The sequence below is a fragment of the Coffea arabica genome, chromosome 7e, assembly GCF_036785885.1.
Source record: "Coffea arabica cultivar ET-39 chromosome 7e, Coffea Arabica ET-39 HiFi, whole genome shotgun sequence".
In the NCBI taxonomy this organism is placed as follows: Eukaryota; Viridiplantae; Streptophyta; class Magnoliopsida; order Gentianales; family Rubiaceae; genus Coffea; species Coffea arabica.
This window is the reverse complement of record NC_092323.1, coordinates 7,491,384-7,510,749: the sequence shown is the minus strand read 5'-3', so window position 1 is coordinate 7,510,749 and position 19,366 is coordinate 7,491,384. Positions and strand designations below refer to the sequence as shown.

General features: G+C 37.2%; 4 protein-coding genes across 7 annotated transcripts; 2 read left to right on the top strand and 2 right to left on the bottom strand.

Moving 5' to 3' along the window:
• The first annotated feature begins 1,267 nt into the window (after positions 1 to 1,267).
• On the top strand, positions 1,268 to 3,397 carry LOC113702385 (heavy metal-associated isoprenylated plant protein 21). Its single transcript, XM_027223574.2, has 3 exons — positions 1,268 to 1,511; positions 1,679 to 1,754; positions 2,766 to 3,397. The coding sequence occupies exons 1-3, from the start codon at positions 1,437 to 1,439 to the stop codon at positions 3,056 to 3,058; spliced, it is 444 nt and encodes a 147-aa protein (XP_027079375.1). The 5' UTR covers positions 1,268 to 1,436; the 3' UTR covers positions 3,059 to 3,397.
• A 5,054-nt stretch (positions 3,398 to 8,451) lies between these two features.
• LOC140011467 (uncharacterized) lies at positions 8,452 to 10,693 on the top strand. Its single transcript, XM_072060379.1, has 3 exons — positions 8,452 to 8,724; positions 8,865 to 8,940; positions 9,853 to 10,693. Exons 1-3 carry the CDS (start codon positions 8,677 to 8,679, stop codon positions 10,569 to 10,571), a joined length of 843 nt encoding a protein of 280 aa, XP_071916480.1. The 5' UTR covers positions 8,452 to 8,676; the 3' UTR covers positions 10,572 to 10,693.
• Positions 10,694 to 11,044: 351 nt separating this feature from the next.
• Positions 11,045 to 12,412, bottom strand: LOC113702420 (uncharacterized). Of its 2 annotated transcripts, none has more exons than XM_027223629.2 (2): positions 12,073 to 12,412; positions 11,045 to 11,936 (listed from the first exon to the last, which is right to left on the bottom strand). In XM_027223629.2, the coding sequence occupies exons 1-2, from the start codon at positions 12,266 to 12,268 to the stop codon at positions 11,140 to 11,142; spliced, it is 993 nt and encodes a 330-aa protein (XP_027079430.1). In that variant the 5' UTR covers positions 12,269 to 12,412; the 3' UTR covers positions 11,045 to 11,139. The 2 variants fall into 2 exon arrangements, with proteins under 2 accessions (XP_027079430.1, XP_027079431.1); XM_027223630.2 differs by having other exon boundaries at positions 11,045 to 11,933.
• A 653-nt stretch (positions 12,413 to 13,065) lies between these two features.
• On the bottom strand, positions 13,066 to 18,632 carry LOC113702418 (uncharacterized). 3 transcript variants are annotated; one of them, XR_003451125.2, is made up of 14 exons: positions 18,374 to 18,632; positions 18,171 to 18,253; positions 17,984 to 18,041; positions 17,733 to 17,792; positions 17,338 to 17,467; positions 16,401 to 16,624; positions 16,210 to 16,302; positions 16,038 to 16,109; positions 15,608 to 15,640; positions 15,163 to 15,303; positions 14,535 to 14,591; positions 13,635 to 13,730; positions 13,380 to 13,518; positions 13,066 to 13,259 (listed from the first exon to the last, which is right to left on the bottom strand). XR_003451125.2 is itself a non-coding variant. In XM_027223628.2 (13 exons), exons 1-13 carry the CDS (start codon positions 18,467 to 18,469, stop codon positions 13,459 to 13,461), a joined length of 1,203 nt encoding a protein of 400 aa, XP_027079429.1. In that variant the 5' UTR covers positions 18,470 to 18,632; the 3' UTR covers positions 13,180 to 13,458. The 3 variants fall into 3 exon arrangements, 1 of the variants encoding a protein (XP_027079429.1); XR_011818359.1 differs by having other exon boundaries at positions 13,066 to 13,255; XM_027223628.2 differs by having other exon boundaries at positions 13,180 to 13,518.
• Between the last annotated feature and the right edge of the window lie 734 nt (positions 18,633 to 19,366).

Sequence of the window (19,366 nt, the reverse complement as noted above, 5' to 3'; positions counted from 1 at the left end):
TTGGCCATGTACAACCTACAAAAGCGTGAGTATTGAGTAGACGCGTTGTTGTTTTGGTTTGGGGTGCAAGCACACCATAAAACTATTGATCTTGATGGGATTGATGAAGGCTAGTTGGTCGGACACAAATGATCGTTCCTTTTCTTCCAATGGCCCCCGCCCGCATCATCATGATTGTGGCTGAACGGGCGGCTGGTAAAAGTTGTCCTTGGGTGTACTTTAAACAAGCGACCAGTTAAGCAAGTGTTTTGTGCATCAGGCTAGCTACACTTTGCCCTTAATTTGTTACTGATAATTTTGTATTCTAAACGTAAAAACGCCCTTCAATTCCGTACTTTGTAATGATGAGATGATCAGAAAGCTGAAAATTTTCTTGTAGCTAGTGGGTGATTGGAAGAGTGCCTGCTTATATCAATCAATTGAAGAAGGCTTCATCTGATTAGGCAATGAAGTCATCTGTGAGTGAGTGATATAATACATATCTTCTTTTTATAACTCCATCAAGCCGCAAATTCGAAAGAGAAGAGAGGTGATACACAGTCTCTAACATCAGGAAGGTGAAACTGAAATGACCATTAATATTGCTCACAAAAATCTTGGGACTGTGGATGGAAATGGAATCATCACAAAAATCTGGGGACTAAGCAATCATTGGTGGTCTTCCTTCACTTATATAAATAAATAATGGGAAAAAGCAAAGTCACTCACACCCATTGAACGAAAATGAAAGCAAACACAAACGCACTTTACACCATTTTCTCGCTAACACATCAACATAAACAAATGAGCAAAATCCAAAAGCATTCTTGCCCACTCATCATTCCCCGGCACTTGTTGGCATTTGCTTTTTCTAAAATATACTCTACTACTTAACACTCTATCTGTTTTTTTTTTTTTGGACTCAAATAAACCGTACTCCTCCTTCGTCTGCTCTCTCATAAACAAATTTCAAGCCTCAAAGGCCTTAATTCGTGGAAGATTTTCACGCTTGAGGTGCAGTCTAAGTAAGATATCTATATAATTTTTCATGAATTTCTCGCCTAAGATATTATTCATCTCAAGAGGCATTAGATGTATCTGCTTGTTCTCGAGCGTTCGCAAAAAAAATAAAAGAAGTACATACTACTACATAGCTAAGTAATTTTACATCTCTAGTGGCAAATTTGCAAAAATTAATAAATAAATAAATAATTAGGTAAATAAAAGTTTCAAAAAGGCTCTCCACACCCGAAAGTGTCAGAGCTGAGAGTTTGAAAAGAATATCATTTCCTTTCGCCTAAATCCCAAAAGCTCTTGGCTAGGAGCTTCTTGCATAAATACCACCTCTTGCAAATAGGTATCAAAGACTCGCAGACCAGCCCACTCATATATCTGACCATTTCTTCTCGATTCTCTCTGGGGTAGCTTTGCTTTCTTCCATATTCAGTGGAGAACAAATGGGGGCTCTCGACTACCTCTCAAACTTTTGTACTGTCACCAGCACAAGAAGAAGCAAGAGGAAACCAATGCAGGTAACTGCTTAATTTTCTAGGGAGCACCTGCGCGTCGCGCGCATAGTCAACTTCTTAATCGCTTCTCAGGGTTTTAACATTTACGTCTGTTGTTTTGGTGCTCTTCTGTTTCACTTAACGGACTGAATGATGAGGGATGTTTGCTTTTGTCATTTTTACTTAACCAGACCGTTGAGATTAAAGTTAAGATGGACTGTGATGGATGCGAAAGAAGAGTGAAGAATGCTGTAAAAGACATGAAAGGTAAAACTACTTGCATTGCACTCTTTTTTTTTTTTTTTTTTTTATTTATTTCAGTGTATCCAAGGAAAACATGTTTAGCTTCTGCTGCTTCTGAGTTATGATGCATCGCATTGATGCAAGTCAAAACCTCAGTCAGAAGAAACCAATACGAAAACTTCCTCTCTCTTATCTTCAATTAATGCATTTGAATTATTTTGCACATAGATTAATGAATAGTGTATAATTCTTGTCATTTAAGAGATGTCATTAGTTTGCTGGGGTGCTTTATTCTTTTTCTTCCTTTTTACTTTTTCTGGTTGATTTTCTTTTCAACTTTTTTGGTACATTGTCAGTTTCAGATTCACACATGCAACCAACATCTATTTTCTCTGTTTCCTTTTTGTGGAATGACTGCTAGTCGTAGCTATTTGATTTCCTATAAAGTATTGGCGGATCTCTTGGATCACTCTTGATGAGTTTCGAGTGTAATACAAGGCGATCGAAACTTTCATCAGGATGCGTTTCGCATGTTTTCTTGCAAGTCAGTCAGATTCGAGTGTATCAAGTAAAAACCCTGCAAAAACCTTTCATTATTAGAAAATGCTCAAATCCAAATATGCTGGGCTCTTTTCATCGGAAGAAGATGAAGGGCGAAGATCGATCTGGATAACTACGGATAGAATGCAATCCAACCACTTTTTTATGTTCAATCCATTGCCACTTATTTATGCCTTTCATCTGCCCTTTATACCAAAAAGTGCATCCCGTATTAATGGTGGAGGAGAACCCTTTTTTTAATATGAAAATTCGGACCAATATATAGACTAACCTTTTTAGCAAGTTGATCAATGTTTTCATTAATTACACCTCCACTAAAGATTATAATTTTCTTGTTACATAACACATACTCCTAAAAAGCTTGTCAACCGAAAACAATATATTTATATTTTTTTCGTCAAGCCGAAAACACACTTTACTTCGTAAGCTTGTACTTGTTTGATATATATCAACTAATTTCAGATGGTTTTTTAGGTCTGAAAACACTGGAAGTAGATCGAAAGCAAAGCCGAGTAAAGGTGAGTGGCTACGTTGATCCAAATAAAGTATTAAAGAGAATAAAAGACACTGGAAAAAGAGCAGAGTTCTGGCCATATGTCCCTCATAACCTGGTGTTTTACCCATATGTAACTGGAGCCTACGACAAGAGAGCACCTGCGGGATTTGTGAGGAATGTGGTACAAGCTGCTCCTCCCCCAAACGCAACTGAAGAGAGAATCACCTACCTTTTCAGTGATGACAACCCCAATGCCTGCTCCATTATGTGATTATTATCAACAGTTAGTATAAAGTGCCCCGTAGACCTCAGTTTCCTTCCCTTCATTTTGAACTGTTTCTGAGTCGTTTTTTTTTTTTCCAACGAAGAGGCTTTGCATATTACAGTACCTGATCAAATATATGTACTTTGTGTCACAAATCTGTGACACAAAGCATGCAGTATTAGCTACTTCCACATAATTTCAACTCCCCAAATAATTCATCGTGGATCAATTATCATATATTTTCGGTTCTCCGGTCGCCATATAGTTTGTACAGGATGAAGATATTACTTGGTTTAAGCACGAGACAAAGTTCAAATTAATAAAGAAATGCATAACAGCAGATGAGATGATGATTATCATATCAACCAGCTAATATTTTCTTGTGTCAAGTTAATTGAATTTCTCCTACAACATCAGTAGATAAACCGAACTGAACTGAAATTGACCTCCATATCAACAGATGATATGATGACCATAAGTCAAAATCTATTTTGTCGGTTAAACCTGCTCATTTAATTACACTGTCAAGAACCAGTATGATAATTGTATCTATACAAACTTGACACCCTCTCCTTAAAACAAAATTTGTAAAAGAGATAACTCATGGTGGCCTTCTGTACGAGGGTTTCTCTCCTTAATCGTTTAAACTCTTTACACGAATCCAATGTCGATAAAGTCCTTTGTCTATCATGTGTTGAACCACACGAGTATCTAATTTTAGGAAAGGGTTGAACTTATTCTAAGTGGAATATGTTTGTGGCAAATCAACGCTAATTGTGATGTTAAAAGCGCAAATCAATTCTTGTGGCAAATAAAAGCAGTGGCGAAACGTGGAGAATGTCAAATCAAAAAAAAATTTATACTTGGAGCAAAGGAAAGAGTGAATCCAAGACATTGCTTTAGATGGGTAGCTGCTCTCAAGTGGAGGAATAAGATTCTCGCCGCCCTCAACCCCTCCAAAAACAAAACTAAACGGGATCCATGATTTCTTGCTTAAAAAGGAGTGATTAATCAACGATTGCGTAAAGAAAGATTGGTGCGACGTCTAACATGGCTTTGCCTCCATTAACGACAGGTTTCATGCTTCTCGCAAGTCTAAGATCCTTTTTCAGACTGCTCCCATTTTGAGTTACTTAAAAATTGGTACTCGCTAATAAACATTACTAGGGTGTCTAAATAAATCTCACTTTGTGAACACCATTCCAAAATGTTTCATAGTTTGGTTTGCCAGTTTTTTGGGCATATCACTTGAGGATCTTATTGCACCTCTTGATTTTTTCCCTCGCACAATTACAGTTTTTTTTTTGGACGGAATAGTGGCATCGCGCCGAGACTGTCGATCTTAGATTTCAAGAATCGGGTCCCAAGTTACGAAAAAGAAATGAGAGGTGCGATAGTAAGTTATCTCAATGATTGAGATGACAAGAAAATAGTGATTTATTGAGCAAGTTAGTGGCATAATTCAAGTAAAAATGGGAAAAAAAATAACTATCAAATGCATGGAATTGGATCCCAAAATTTGTTTTCCATCAATTTTCATCAAGTTGTCATGTAAACATATAATCAAGACCTAAAGTTACTTCTTCAAATAGAGCCGTAAACGAATCGAGTTCAGCCCAACTTTTGGCGTTCCGCATTTGCGCTGGAAAAATAGTTCAAGATGCAATTTTCCCTGGTTAAAGGAAGTTTCGACTTCCGAACGTAGAGTGAAATATGGAGGAGTGAATGTTTGACCAGCCCGCTTGCCCTCAGCTAGCCCGATGTGCTCCTGAATCATCACATCAGCCACAGGGTAACATAAAGTTCCATCGAATAAGAAAAAAAAAAAGAGGAGGGCAACAAAAGGTGGTTGCAATTAACGTTACGGCACAAAACTGTAATCTAATTATTTATTACCTTTTTATGTCGCGGAATGTCTAAGTTCCTCGTGTTGCTTCAGCTATCAATGAATTTTGGCCAAAACTAAGACCGCATAATACCATAGTCGTTTTCCCTAGTAACAGGATGATGTGAAACGATCAAGGCATCAGAATCAGAGAAGAATGTAGTATACAGCTTGAATTAATCAATTTATTACAAAAAAGACACAGGCATCAGTATCTGAAACAACCATACAAAAACAAGCTTGAAACGCAACCTCATTCAATGCCTTTGTGAAGAAAGGTGTTAGCTTCTAGCAAAATCCAAGGTTTATCTAACCAAACCTCCTTTTTAAAACTTTGAAGGCTATAAAGAAAAAAATTCTCCAAAATGGAATTTTGACGACCCATATTAGTCAAGGCCTGTCGGAGGAATTTTACAGTTTTGACAGATTTCCAATCAGAAGTGTGCCTGAGTTTTCAACTTGGTACTCATCACTAGCTAGATTCCCTAATGGCGTACTACTACTAATAAGTAATAATTTGGGGTTCTTGGTAAAGTTATACCTGCTTCCTCTGCTTGGCATCCTTCCTTTTCAACCAAAAATATTGAGAGTGTGTTTCCCTAATCTCTGGCTTGGCTTTAATGTGACTACGAAGATTGAACTGTGTTGGTGATATAGATATGCAAACTGATTACGCCCCAAAATCTTATCTCAAATCTTTGGTAAGTTTTTGGTTTCACTTTTCACTTATTTGAAAGACATCTCTCTTTCTTGTTGTTTGAGTTCGGATCCAACAAAGAAATATTTTTCTTTACAGCTCAAACTTCATAATAGACCTGCTACTACCTCTGACAGATATGATTAGGGATGCGTCTGAAGTTTGAAATCTATGAATTCGTTAAATTTAAGTGCTGAATTGGAATATGAAACAAGTCCTAAGTATTTGATATTTCTTGGCTTCAAACTACCCATAAACCGGTGATGTTTATCAACCTGACTACCTTTGTCCAAATTACTAATTAATGGTACGTATTAGCAAACGTCTAACAGGGTCTCCACTTTCGTAACCAACAATCCATAAATCTAAAGCACCGCCGCATCCTCTTGTTTTACTTTTGCACTACCAACTTAATTAAATCAAAGTGGCCATTTTTCATAACCACTTTTTGGACCTACAGCTTCCAAAAAAGCGAAAAAAGTTAATCAACTTGCTAACCGACTTATCCTAGTGTGATTAGTATAATTTGATGTTAATACCTGCAATAATTTATCACTGTGAAAATGCCTTCCACGAGCAACAGTAATGGTCAGAGGTCACCTCAAAAAGAGACAAGAAATGAACGAACAATCTGGGATCCGTCTCAAACATGCATAGATAGAGGATTTGGAGACGTCTTCAGAAGATTTTGTGTGTATCTTTCTCTATTTTACATCATTTGCGCCGCTTAAAGTCAAATGCACATATTAACAATGCGTTTTCTTTAATACTACTTGATAATATGCTTACTGACAAAGTATTTGTGTCCTACAATTAGGCCAAGTTTGCCAACGGATGGATGTCAAGGCAGATATTTTTGCAGCCTAAACATTTTTATTTTTATTCAAACAGTGCTGGGCATCAAATTAAAGAGGAAAGCATCTATACCTTTCCAACAAGAAAAAACTTGCTCAATGATAATGTACCACGCACACACCAATACGTGAGAAATGGGGATGTTGGTAGAAGAAACATTTATATGCTATGAGTTACTACTGTAGAAGTGGGAAAGTGGACGGGGGAAAAGAGGGTTATCCTATTCTGCTGTTAGCGTGAAGTTAAGCCTATCATCAAGAATGAACTACACTTTGACTGTAACAAAATTTTCCCAATGTCATGGAACAAGAGTTCATCATCTTTCTTTTGTTTTTTTTTTTTTTGGGGGGTTCGTCTTCTTCGTTGTTCTCTTTTTTCAATATCAGACAATGTATGCAAAAAAAAAAAAAAAAAATGCTACGCAAGTTCTCAAATCATGTGAACTTCCCAAGAGTACATGTTTGAAGGGAGAAGAGGGTCCGCCATTTTCTTTTCCTTATCCTTGTAATTTAAGGGATGTGAGTTTCAAAGGAGATAAGTGCTTCAATGCCATGAAGTTTGTAAGGTTAATTTGTATCCCTAAATTGAATACTTGGGACTAACTACACAAAATTAGTAATGTTCCAAGTCTTGCAGGACTAGTGATTCATATATTATGGCTCTGTATATCCACATGAACGATCCTAATTCACAAAATTATTGTGTTTGGATTGCATTTTTCGTCATTTTTCATGAAAAAATTACTATAGCGATTTGATATATGTAAGGGAAAAAGGTGATAGGGAAATGTGATCACGAAAAACGACAATATTTTCCGACGGAAACAAGCAATCCAAACACAACGTTTTACTCTATAATGAGTTCGGCTCACATGACTGGTTTTCGATAAAATGAAAGAAAGTGGATGGATGTGTCATTTGTCAAACGAAATTTTGGGTTGGGTCTGAATGATTCCAAAAGTGTTTTCCAAAATTTCATTTTGGGCTTCTCGTTCAACTATCCACATCAGCTCCTATTCTTGGAATGACGGCTCAAAAGAGAAGTTAAGCCTACTTTCCTCTGATTTACAGGCTTGATTTTTCATCGATCGATTTTCTGCCTAGTAAAAGTCCAAACCTAGGGGCCCATATAAAAATGGTTTTATCCAAACTGAATTTTTTCTCTCTTCTGTGGGTACTTGAGCATTGATTATACAACCCGTATAAAACTATCAGGGGATAAAAATGCTGGACCAGGGAAACGCATCAATGGCGTGGCGCCAGGTCCAAGGAAGAAATCAACTGTAAAGTTGTACTTTGTTACTAATAAATAATTTACTTTGTTCATTACTTGCATAGAGATGATTTTATCAACGTTTCACTTTTTCTCCTCTTTTTATTGAGCATAGAACCTTTTTGACGTAAATCATTAACAAATGTTGTATGGTCGGCATGACAATAACCCATTTAAATTGCTAATTTTTGGAGTTTTAATAGCAAAATAGACTATAACTATTTGATATATGTGAAACAGAAAAACGTTTGAAAAATGTATTCACAAAAACGCAAAAGTTTTTGGATGAAAAATTGCAATCCAAACAAGGTTCAAAAATTCTTGATGATTTTCTACCTCTGCTCCTATACCCTAAAAGCTAATGTAATGTAAAGAACATTTAGTATTTATTTAGGCTGAATAGAAATTGCATATTGTTGTGATCTGATGATACTTCTGAGAAGAACCAATATACCCTAAAGATGGAACCAAGTGGCTCAGTCCTCACCGTGCTGCTGCCTCAACAAAATTGCAGCAGAGGTGAACTGAAACATGAGATACGCCTGTGCCTGCTAGACACTGAACTGTCTACAGGATAGGAGTCATGACCATATAAGTACGTACGCAGAGAGGCTACAGCCGGTCAAATCACAACTTTTTAACCAGTCTTTGGTTCTCTCTTTCACACACACACACACACACTGGCACTCGAAAAGAAAGGAAGCTAGCTGTGGTTGTATTTAAAGTCTACATGATGACTTGATGGTTTTGCATGGTAGGTACTGGCTGGAACTGGAAACCAGAAACATCCCTTTGTATCATACATATGGTCTGAGGTCTAGCTTTTCAAGCAAGAATCCCAAAAGCAGGAAGCATCAGGCTTTATAACTTCCAACTTCTTTTTCCATATCAAGACAAACAGACTACCTACAACTAATGATCAATATGTCTAGGAATGAGGAATTTCAGCTGGTTAAAATAATGGTGACTATACTTTCAAAACGGCTTCTTCACTTGATCATTGCTTTCTTTCCCCTTCGGATTTCTCTTGCTAACTAGAACTTATCGTCTGCAGTCTTCTTTTTGGTTACTAAGTAAATTCTTTCATATTTGTTGTTTTGCAGACGCATGTTCTTAAAGTTCAGATTCACTGCGATGGTTGCGCCCGGAAGGTGAAGAAACTTCTCAAGAGGATTGAAGGTATCAACTTCCACTCCTAGGTTATTAACTGCATTACACATTTCCCTCTTCATCTATGCATCTACTGAAATTTTCTTTGTAACAATTGATAAATAAATAAAAGAAAATAGAAGAACACCTACCTGCTCAAATGCCGAAACGTAAAAATGGGAAAGATTATTGGAGCAGTAGAAGATTGCCCGTTTTCTTGTTCCAGTTCCTTTTTTTTTTTTTTATTTGGGGTAAGAATAAATAACTAAGTAAAAAAATAACAGGAGGAAGAACAACCACCTGTTAAAAAAGACAAAAAAGTGAAAAAAGAAACTGTTTTTTTTTCTCCTCTGTTTCCTGTAACGATGAACTTTACAACCCATGGCTATTTCGAGTAGTTGGTGCTATCAGTGGAATCTTATGTTATGTGTAGTCCATAATCCTCTATCCAAAATCAGAACTGCATTAGACTACTATTCTTTTAAAGATTGCTGTTTTCTTGTCTGTAAGCTTTCTTCTATATGAATGGATTGGATCCTGCCTTCTCCTTTTACTTATTCCAGGTTGTACCACAAGGCTAGAGCATCAACCGTACTAATCAGAGTTTATATCTAGTTACTGAGTGTTGGAAAATGTTTTAGAACTTCGTCATTTGCAAAATATGGTTGACAGGACCCTGTATTTCTGATCTGATACCAGTTTCTTCATCGCTGATCTGTTAGTTTTAGCTCCCAATTCTTTGGCTCTTCATGAATATAAGTCTCCTATTCCTGTAACTATACTGCACTACACAAAAATTTATATTGTATTTTTCCAGAATCTCTTCCTACCCTGTTTCAAGTTCTAGGCAACTAACACTCCTCCTATGTGACAATGCTTATGCTAATAGTTCTGTGGGTATTTCAACTTCTTGTTTATTGTTGTTTTGGGTCTTAAATTCAGGAGTTTACGTAGTGAGCATAGATTGTGAAGAGCAGAAGGTCAAGGTATCAGGAACTGTGGATTGTGCAACATTAATCAGGAAGTTGATGAAAGCTGGAAAACATGCTGAGCTTTGGAGACCAAGGACTAGGCAGTTCCAAAGTCTCCAAGAATTATCCAATTGGCCTCCAGATGGTGCTTACCTTCCAGATGGTGTTAGTGCCTCCAATATCCAGCCCAAGTTGGCCTCTGTGTATGACAGGGGAATTGATGATTGGGCTCTTGAGAGGTATTTAGACGAGAATGCTGGAATCAAATCTTTAATGGGTGAGAACAACAATAGGGCACTGGCAGTGGGGAATAATGCACCTCTTGCTTGGAACGGAGATGTAGTACCTGATGTACAGAGCCTAGGAGGAAAACCGAGGCCCACGGATTTTCCAGATTCTAGCAAGTATGCAGGTGCTTTTGCTGGCTATGAAGATAGAGGATACCCTGGACTCCAACACTTGCAATCACTCCCCGCTTATGACCATTATTATTCACCATTCATGATGAGAAATAACATGCAGCAGTACCACTACAAGCTTCCAACTCCAGTGATAATGAACAATGCCATCCCAGATATGCATGCCAACTACAATCCAATGATGAATGATATCACTTACCTGCATCAGACTCAGGGAACTTTGAATCCTGTATCACCCACTCTTACTCCATATTCCTGGAATTATTACTAGCTCTAGGATAAATATCATTTTATGAACTTTTGTTGTTTAAGTGCGCTCATCACTCACTACTGTTGGAAGAAGTGACTTTGCGATTGAGCAAAACATCTATTATGTCACTGAAAGTTGTGTCATTTAGCATCTTTAGTTTTTTTTTTTTCATCCTCACCTTATTTATATAATCCTATTCTATTGTAACCTAAGAGAGAGCCAGGCAGAAAATGTTTCAGATGTTACGTCATTTACATTTATATTTATCCCGGTAAACTAGTAAGAATTGAGAATCAAAGTCATCTATAAGGCACGATAGTACATTATTCACAATTCGAACTTTAACACTGATGAACTAAATAATCTATCTTGTCCTGAATTAATAGGAAAATTTTTTTTTCCAAACATAAATAGTGCAGTTGAGTAGTACAAATATTAAAAGTTTGTTAATATGACTCGGGACAACAATGAGCATCCCTGGATATGGAACAGTATTTAGATCAAGATAGGTAAAGGCACTAAGATGCATGAAAAAAAGAATTTCCCAAGAATTTACATAATGTGGTGGTAAAATGAAGGCAACAATTAACTAGCGCTTCTGTGCTTTCCTACGTCTAGATTGCGCCTTCTGCCATCTCTTTCTCGGAACAAACTTGCTCTTTGGTTTCAACTTCAACTCCGGCGAAAACTTGTAGTTTGGATCCCTCATTTTAGCTTGAATATCCTTGAAAAACTCCATATTCAATTTCTTCGGCCCCCCTTGCCTAAGTTCCTCGTATTCTGGTCCTGAAACAATGTTCTCGAATGCTGCTATCAAAACGTCCAAATCACTCATCACCTCCCAAACATTAGTGTACCTCCCATCTGGCCCTTTCTTCAGCTTCTTCAATGCATTCTGAAGAGCAAGTTTCCTGGCTTGTTTTCCAGGTGATAACTCTTCAGGTCCTTCCTCATCTTTCAATGCCTCGGACAGTGTACGATATTTCGGTTTCTCCTCGAACTCAAACAACCTATCTATATACTGATCACTCCTCTCATTCGGGTAAGGCTCTGTCGGAATATCATCGTCATCGTCCTCTTCACTACCAGTCCAAAGTGTCTTCTCCTCATCACTTCCGGACCACACGCTCCACAGTTCATCACTGTCATCAGCATCAATACGATCAGAATGCTCCTTCGCTCGTTGCTTAGCCTTCTTGATGTCTTTTTTCAGACGGCTATGATCATCTTCCTTATCGCTTTCGTCATCTTCGCTTGCTGTCCACAGGCAATCCTCTTCGTCGTTCATTTGTTTTGCCCAAGTTTTTCGAAATTCCTTGGACCCCGGAACTTTACCGCCAAATAAATCGTAATCTGAACGCCTCCCACGAGCATACGATCTTGCTGCTGCCAGGAAAAACAAGAAAATTTAGGGCCAACAAAAAAAAAAAGTTCAACTTAGAAATTGGTCATCCTGAGAGGCACTACTAGTGGTAGCTTTCTGTGGGAAATTTTCACAAATAGGGGGTAGGTATAAGGTGACCTTGCTTCTGGAAGTGCGGCATGGGGCAACGACAGCCAAAGTTAACGACAAGTGAACCGGAGTTGGCAGGAATAGACTGCAAGGCTGCGAGAAATGGCGACCGTAAGGGCGCTTGCGGTGTGATATTGAAGTGGCAAGGAAGAAATAAAAGGCGGGAATAGGGACGCCGGGCCATTTTTATTTGGGCTAATACCATTTCGGAATTCCGACCGGCGCTGCCAAATCAGATGCGTACACTCATTCCCCAGAGTGTCCTTAGCATTCTGCCGCGACGGAGGTCTTTCGGACCTTTTTTGCCTTTTTGTCGTTTTATTGCTTGCTGATCCCTTTTTTTTTTTTTTTTTGAGCTATCTCTTGTATGTTGGCTTATTGCAAATTTACTCTCTGGATTTTCTTATGAACATTTGTTAGATGATAATTAGTCGAAGATCGCATAAACGGATGTAACCAAATCGAACTTCGAATCTAATAGTTATTCCTAGTTTAATCGGTCAAGTCTCATAGCTCTTTAAAACTGTCATTTCTCGCAATTACAAGTTCCAACTGGCACAAGCATAAATCATATACCTGCAAGGAGTGGCATGGAATTTTAACTGCATTCCGGTTTGGATACCGTGAAGCCCCAACCAAGAAAGTGAAAGTAATTTTCAAACATTTTCAATTACTGTGGAGCAAAAGTTTTGGGAAAGTCTCTAAAGCATATACCTGTAGATTGTATCCTGTCCTTAATTTTTGTTGAACTAGTTATCTCCCTTTTTTATTTCATAGTTCAAAGCATGATAAAAACAATTTCTGCCTATTACTCCCTGTTTATCGAGAGTAGTCCAATTTCTGAGGGAGCCAAGTCTGTAAATATTTGTTTACATACAAACGAGTTACCAGGAAAACATCCGAAGTCAAGGTTCCTCTTTAGTTTCCTATTACTAGAGAAATTTTCAGACTTGATCTTGAGACATTTTGGCTTCTTAGAACCTGACATGTCCCGCAGCTAGCTAAAGAAACTGAGATGGGAATAATCGAGAAAAATTACAGCACTGGACGATTCATGAAATTACTGTACACGCAGTGTAAGTTAAGCATGATAAATATGAGTAGTACAGAAAAGACTTGACATGAAAACATCGCTGAAACTCAAAAATCAGATCAACGCTTCGGAGTACCAGCCTAGGCAGATTTGGAGAGTCTAGCTACAAAAGAAGAATGTACATTGAGATGGTTATGTGCAAAAGTATAGCATGATGTTAAAGCGTTTCAAAACCACATTTTGTCAGTGAAAACTAAAGGCACAAACTGAAACAAGGGCTCACTCGATGCTTTCCTGCAAGCAAGCTTAAAGTCTTTTTGAGTGATTCCAGATGCTAAAGTGATGCACGTTTCGGCTCGCTTCTATGAAACCGGGGCACCATCATTAAATGACTCATCTAACATCTCAACCACCGGAGCAAACTGTGAAGTTGAAAAACATGTTCAGTAAAGATTATGAAAGAATAAATTGTCTGTCTCTGTTTCTTTCGTAATAGAACATAACTACTAGTAGTATGCTGTAGTCCTATCATGCAAACCTCGTCATCATCCTCAAAGTACATCCCATCAACAGCACTATTTTGCCGGAAGTTCCACCCCAGAGAATCCTCCAGCAGCTCTTTCAGTTTTCTAGTCTAAGAATTCACAAAAAGGCAGAACTAAGTATCAACTTGGCTTGAGTTTGCAAACAAACAACTTTTTCATTGTTTCCAAAATGGTGACAGATTAAATATATGTCCATATAGGGTGAAATGTAATAGCACTACACCAAAAAGAACTCCAGCAATTACTGAAAGGCATGAGAATAAAGCTCACATCTGAAACTTTCAACATCTTACACTACAAAAAGCCAATATGTTCTTTCTAATATTCAAGAGGTGATAAGCACTAAGGAGACCATGCATATATTTCTACAAACAATTTACGTTACTAATAATCCTTCATCCATATATTGCATATTGGCCCCATTACTTATACATAAGAATAATTGAGACTGCAAAACACGGTCTTTGTTGTTAACAAAATCAATCGGTTAGCACATAATACCTTAGACTCAATAGTTCTCGTACTATAGGGCATATCTACCTTTAACCATGCATTAACCAATGGCTCTAAGAACAAGTCTGTTTTTTCTTTACTAGCGTCATCAAGATAAGGTTACTTAGCACTGCATTTTCCTTCCCTTTTGGTCTTCAAATCCATACTTTAGTACACTAATTTTTTTATTCAGCAGCTATTCAACCGCTCATTTTAACTCTCTGTTATTTCTCAGTTTTCAGCAAGCCATTCACTTGAAAACCACTATGGTGCAGATTCATCATGTATATTTATTCATATTCCCAGTGGAAATGAAAAAAAGCAGTTTCTACAACGAAAAGAGCATACAGGAATTATTTGTTAATGCGTAGGTAGCAGTAACTATGGTCTAAAACACGTACCCAAGACAAAAGTTCTCCATCCACCACCTGAGCTTCTAGGACTAATGAAAAGAAATCCTGCATCAAATTCAGACTGTGAATACAAATAATCATCCAGTGACGACCAAGTTCACTATTTTGGAGCAGTCTAGCTAATAATCAGTAATACATGCATAATGGTCACAGTGCAGTTAGTCTTCGGTGTGTGGTGATGGAGTTATGATAGGAAATCCCATTCTATCATATCATGTACATTCTGACAAGTATTCAGGTAAACTGACTATAGCACTAAAGTTTGTCAGCGTATTATAAGTCACAAGGTTGAGAAAATTATTGCAGTCAACCACTAAACAAGCAATTAGACAGCCAACTTGCTCAAACTTGCTATCTTAAACATGAATATCCAGACAGATTATGCTTATAACCTGAACATTCTAAAACTCATTCTTACAAAGCATTATTACCATCTAGTCCAAAAAAGAAATGAAGTAATTCTTAATTGAAGAAAACGATTAGAAAACCATAATTCTTAATTGGCCAATGGGAGAACAAGTAACTATATTGAAAAGCATAGATTTGGAACAAAATATGAAGTAGGATCATTGCACATTATCTTGGACCTAAATAATTATGCCTATGGATAGCAAACCTTGCAAAGGTGGTGTAGAAAGCTATCAGCAGATAACCAAGATTCATCCAACAAGGCTAGAGCCCCTTTTTCTGCAATAGCAGTATTCTGATGATCCTTTAGGAATCCATATTTCAACTGATAATAGATGATTCTAATGAACTGCAATTATACAGCATGCAACACGTCAGTGTGCAAGAAAAAGGATAACAACTATGAAGAAAAACATGCATATACAAGAATGCACTCGACAAGTGGTCTGACTGACAAATATCATAGTATATATTATTGAAAACCAATATAACAATAGCTGAAAGTACTAATATTCTCAACAAAATTTCCCTTGGCATGTAGTCAAACCCCAAACATTATGACAAGGATTTAGCAAGCTGTTTCGTGATGCATCCTTAACCACCAAATAATCAAGTATAATATATGAAGAGGATCAAATGACTAACAGCATTACCGTTGTGAAAAGCTGACTCCTCGTCCGTAGAGGCTGCAGCAAATAAATCCAAAATGATTAGAAACTCTAGCAAGATTGAAGTTCAAAATCATTTTTCATAGTCTTGTAGCAAAGAAATTGATAATAATCAGCATAATTCTACAACAACCAAGAGATAATGGCAACAAAAAAATGTTCTGATGGAGTGAGAAAATTTTAAATGCAGAGAGAATTATGTCCTTATATCAAGAATATACAAATTAAAGTAAAAAGATCCCATAATGACAAAGGTGAACTTCATTGTCATAATTGAAGGACAATAAAGTTATTCTAGCACATGATTCACTTGTGATCTTCGATAATTCATTATATGATTTAAAAAAAAAAAGAAGGGTACTTATCACCAGCAAGAGAAGTATTAGTTTTTTATTTATCACATCATAACACTTACAGCTTCTGTACAACCAAGTAAGAGGCTAACTAAGAGCTTCCATTGCATAAATGCTTCCAGTGACTGCCCCATCTGCATATTCACAAGTCAACTTGATAGGTTACATTAGCCATTACAATTATCTAAAAAGATATAAACAAATGAAAAGTGACGAAGATTGATTTAATCATACCAGAAATGCAATAAATGCAAATTGCAGCTCTGCTAGAAGCAAGTCTTCTGTACCACCATAATCTTGCACCAATAAGCTCTCCAGTAGCTGGGTCTATTTAGACAGAGTAGCCATTTTCTCGGTAAGCCTAATAGCATATTCAAGAATCAAGATATTCAGCAAGTTTCATGCTAGAATGATTCAAGAAACACCTTGTCAAGATTCAAACTGGTTAGCTCCTCCGCACAAATTCCTTTGTGCTTGATAAGGCGCGGAATTGGTGTGTAGTAACAACCCTTCCTTTGAGAATTTTCTCCTGGCTCTGAAAACTTACTGGTCTTTAATTGCTCAGCTAAAGCTTTTTCCATTGCTGTCTTGGGACTGTTTCCAATCATGTCAACTTCACATGCAACTGTAATTTCCCCTCCAATTGGTTCTGTGAATTTAGAAAAACAATTAAAGACAGAAACAACAAACTGAATGCAGAAAAACACTATAGATAACAGTTTATTTATGAAGAAATGTCTATGCCTGGTATGAGAGTAGAATTGTCTTCAGTAAGTGAAGGCAAATGACATCAGTGAAATTCTAAATTAAATTTGCCTTATGACTACCCAACATCAATCATCTACATAAATGTACTATATGAAATGAATCGGATCCTACCCAAATATCTGTATATCCAATAACACTGGGAATAAAGATTAACTATGGGATCCAAAATTTCCAGTCTTCTTCCTCCATGTAATTAATTTGTGCTAGGATAATATGACATCTTGATACTGCATTACACCATTTTTTCCCCACCTTTGGCTGGAGGAGTGGCCCAAGGAGGCAAGATGGTGGGAAAGTGTCATAGGCAGGAAAGATCTCATATTAAGTGAGATGTGAGCACATAGTTTCAGCAAACATAGGGTCCTAACAAGAAGAAAAGAGCCACAGAATTACCCCTACAATGGGCACAACAATGGACCAGTGTAAAGATTAAACTCTTTAAACATGCAAAGTGTCTGAACCATCTACCAAGCTACCTTATATAACCAAACAAGTATGTCTCGCTATGCATTACTTGGTGATATCCTTCATTCTAAATAGACCAGCATTCACATAAATAGACAGATGAAGGTACAAATAAGCTGCAATGCTTACCAATGCGTTCAATAGTGTCCTTTGTGATGTAGTTAGATAATCGCTTCCAATCCCCATATGCGCTTAAGGTATAAGGTCCCAGTTGTCTGTCAAACTCCATTCTTTTCACTGAATCACCATATCTCTCTTCCTGTAGCAGGATACGGTTAATTAACAGACAATGAGCCTAAAGAGTTCATCGGTTTCAATAAGATTAGCTACTTATGGTACCCCCATGAACATTGTCCTCTTCCCTAGATGAGTAGCAGGCAAGAGTACCCCTAAAAATTTCGACAGGCTTTAACTAGTAAATCAAATGTAGAGGACATTTACAAGACGTCACAACACACTGACAGGCAACTTCCATGCATATAAATCACCAAGAAGGAAACGATCCATTTGGTTCAACAACATACCTCTTCTTCTGAGAGTTTGGTGAGCCGTTCTTCATTTTTGTCCCATTTCCGAACAATCACCTGTTATTATGTTATTTGGACATGACACAGATTAGCCCTATTCAGTTCACTTTAACACCAAAAGAAGACAGACTATGGTAAACCAACATTCCAGAACAATATCTCGAACCTATCAGCACTTTAAAAACCGAATACTCCAGCAATAATTCATACAAGATACAAGAATGAAAGACAGCAAGTTATCTCGAAACCTGGGAGGGCTGAGCGTCCACAAAAAATCCAATAATCGGCGAGAACTGATTGCCTTCTCTGCAAACAGGGGAAAAGAATATCAGCTTCTGCAAACTGGGAAAAGAACATCAACTTCATCCTTCAGGTCAATCGAAGAAGTGAAAAAATGAGAACTGTTTAAAAGAAGAAGGGCAAGTACAAAATCACCTATTGGATGCGCTATAGTACACAAAATGAACACCAGGAGGAATCATTTTAATGCCCTTGAAATTCGGACCCGAAGAAAACATCTGCAAAACATATTCAAGCAACTCGAGTCTCAAAGGTAAAGAACTCCTCATCAATTTACCAAAAAAATTAAGAACAAAAATAAAAACAATTAAAGAGTTAAAAGAGCATCAGAGTAGTGCCTGAGTATCAATGCCGATAAGTGTATACTGGGGAACGTCCAGCAGTAGAAGAGTAGCTCCGTGCTTAACCAACTCCAACGCTGTCTGTGGATCCATTTTTGTCTCCGATTAAAAAAGGGTGCTGATTTCGTTGCTCGTAAAGGAAGATTTTTAGGGTTCTGTTACTTCTGGTACAGTGGTACTGGGAACATGATTTTTATCTTCTGCTCGGGGAAGTTCGAGATGGTACTGAGGTACTATTACTCTGGCACGAGTCCAGAAATTTCTAATTCTCATGCAAACCCCAGTTTATATACTGCCGCCAATTTTTAATTCACACTTTTTTCGTCTATTTTCTGTATCATCGTTTCAGGTAAAGGCGTGCGCACAATGTTAGGCGCTCCTGTTTTAATGTTGCGCCTTCTGGTTATCGGTTGAGTCTAGAGAATAAGAATTTAATCGAGCTTGACGAGTCGAGTTGTAATGTAACTCGTGAGTCGACTTGATTTATTTGCCTTGGTCAAAACAGTAAAGCAAAATAGTTCATGTTCTGACTCTACAAAACTTTTGCTCCTATATTGCTATTTATGTCCTTGAGATATGTTCTTTTTCTACGGAAAACTAGGTGAGAAGTACCATGTATCGGGCGGGTGTTTGGTGTATGTGGTTAAAGAGAATTTTTCATTGAACAAATAATAATACATTTAAAAAAAGTAGTCATCAAATATGACAAATCTAATAATAGTACATTCTAATTGTAGCACATACTTGTATATTTTGCTTTATTAATGCTTTTATAATTTTACTATATCCAAAAGACCTCTACAGATGTCAGTTGAAAATTACCAAAGAGGAGACATAAGTTGTTTTAAACAAAGGAATACCCTCCAACTAGTTATTGCACAACATGTTTATATGTCTTTGTGTTAATTGCACAATAAAAATCACACTTCAATTAAATGTGTCTATAACACCATTTCAATAATTACACCAATACATAAGCTTATATGAGTT

Bases quoted from the DNA above. Each gene is read 5' to 3' on its own strand.
- LOC113702385 (XM_027223574.2), top strand. From the start codon at position 1,437: ATGGGGGCTCTCGACTACCTCTCAAACTTTTGTACTGTCACCAGCACA. The intron at 1,512-1,678 runs GTAACTGCTTAA...TTACTTAACCAG, and splicing joins GCAAGAGGAAACCAATGCAG to ACCGTTGAGATTAAAGTTAA. The intron at 1,755-2,765 runs GTAAAACTACTT...ATGGTTTTTTAG, and splicing joins TGCTGTAAAAGACATGAAAG to GTCTGAAAACACTGGAAGTA.
- LOC140011467 (XM_072060379.1), top strand. From the start codon at position 8,677: ATGATCAATATGTCTAGGAATGAGGAATTTCAGCTGGTTAAAATAATG. The intron at 8,725-8,864 runs GTGACTATACTT...GTTGTTTTGCAG, and splicing joins TTCAGCTGGTTAAAATAATG to ACGCATGTTCTTAAAGTTCA. The intron at 8,941-9,852 runs GTATCAACTTCC...TCTTAAATTCAG, and splicing joins ACTTCTCAAGAGGATTGAAG to GAGTTTACGTAGTGAGCATA.
- LOC113702420 (XM_027223629.2), bottom strand. From the start codon at position 12,268: ATGGTATTAGCCCAAATAAAAATGGCCCGGCGTCCCTATTCCCGCCTT. The intron at 11,937-12,072 runs GTCACCTTATAC...TTTTCCTGGCAG, and splicing joins GCCGCACTTCCAGAAGCAAG to CAGCAAGATCGTATGCTCGT.
- LOC113702418 (XM_027223628.2), bottom strand. From the start codon at position 18,469: ATGGATCCACAGACAGCGTTGGAGTTGGTTAAGCACGGAGCTACTCTT. The intron at 16,110-16,209 runs GTATGATTAAAT...GTGAATATGCAG, and splicing joins TTGCATTTATTGCATTTCTG to ATGGGGCAGTCACTGGAAGC. The intron at 15,304-15,607 runs GTAATGCTGTTA...GTATAATTGCAG, and splicing joins GGAGTCAGCTTTTCACAACG to TTCATTAGAATCATCTATTA.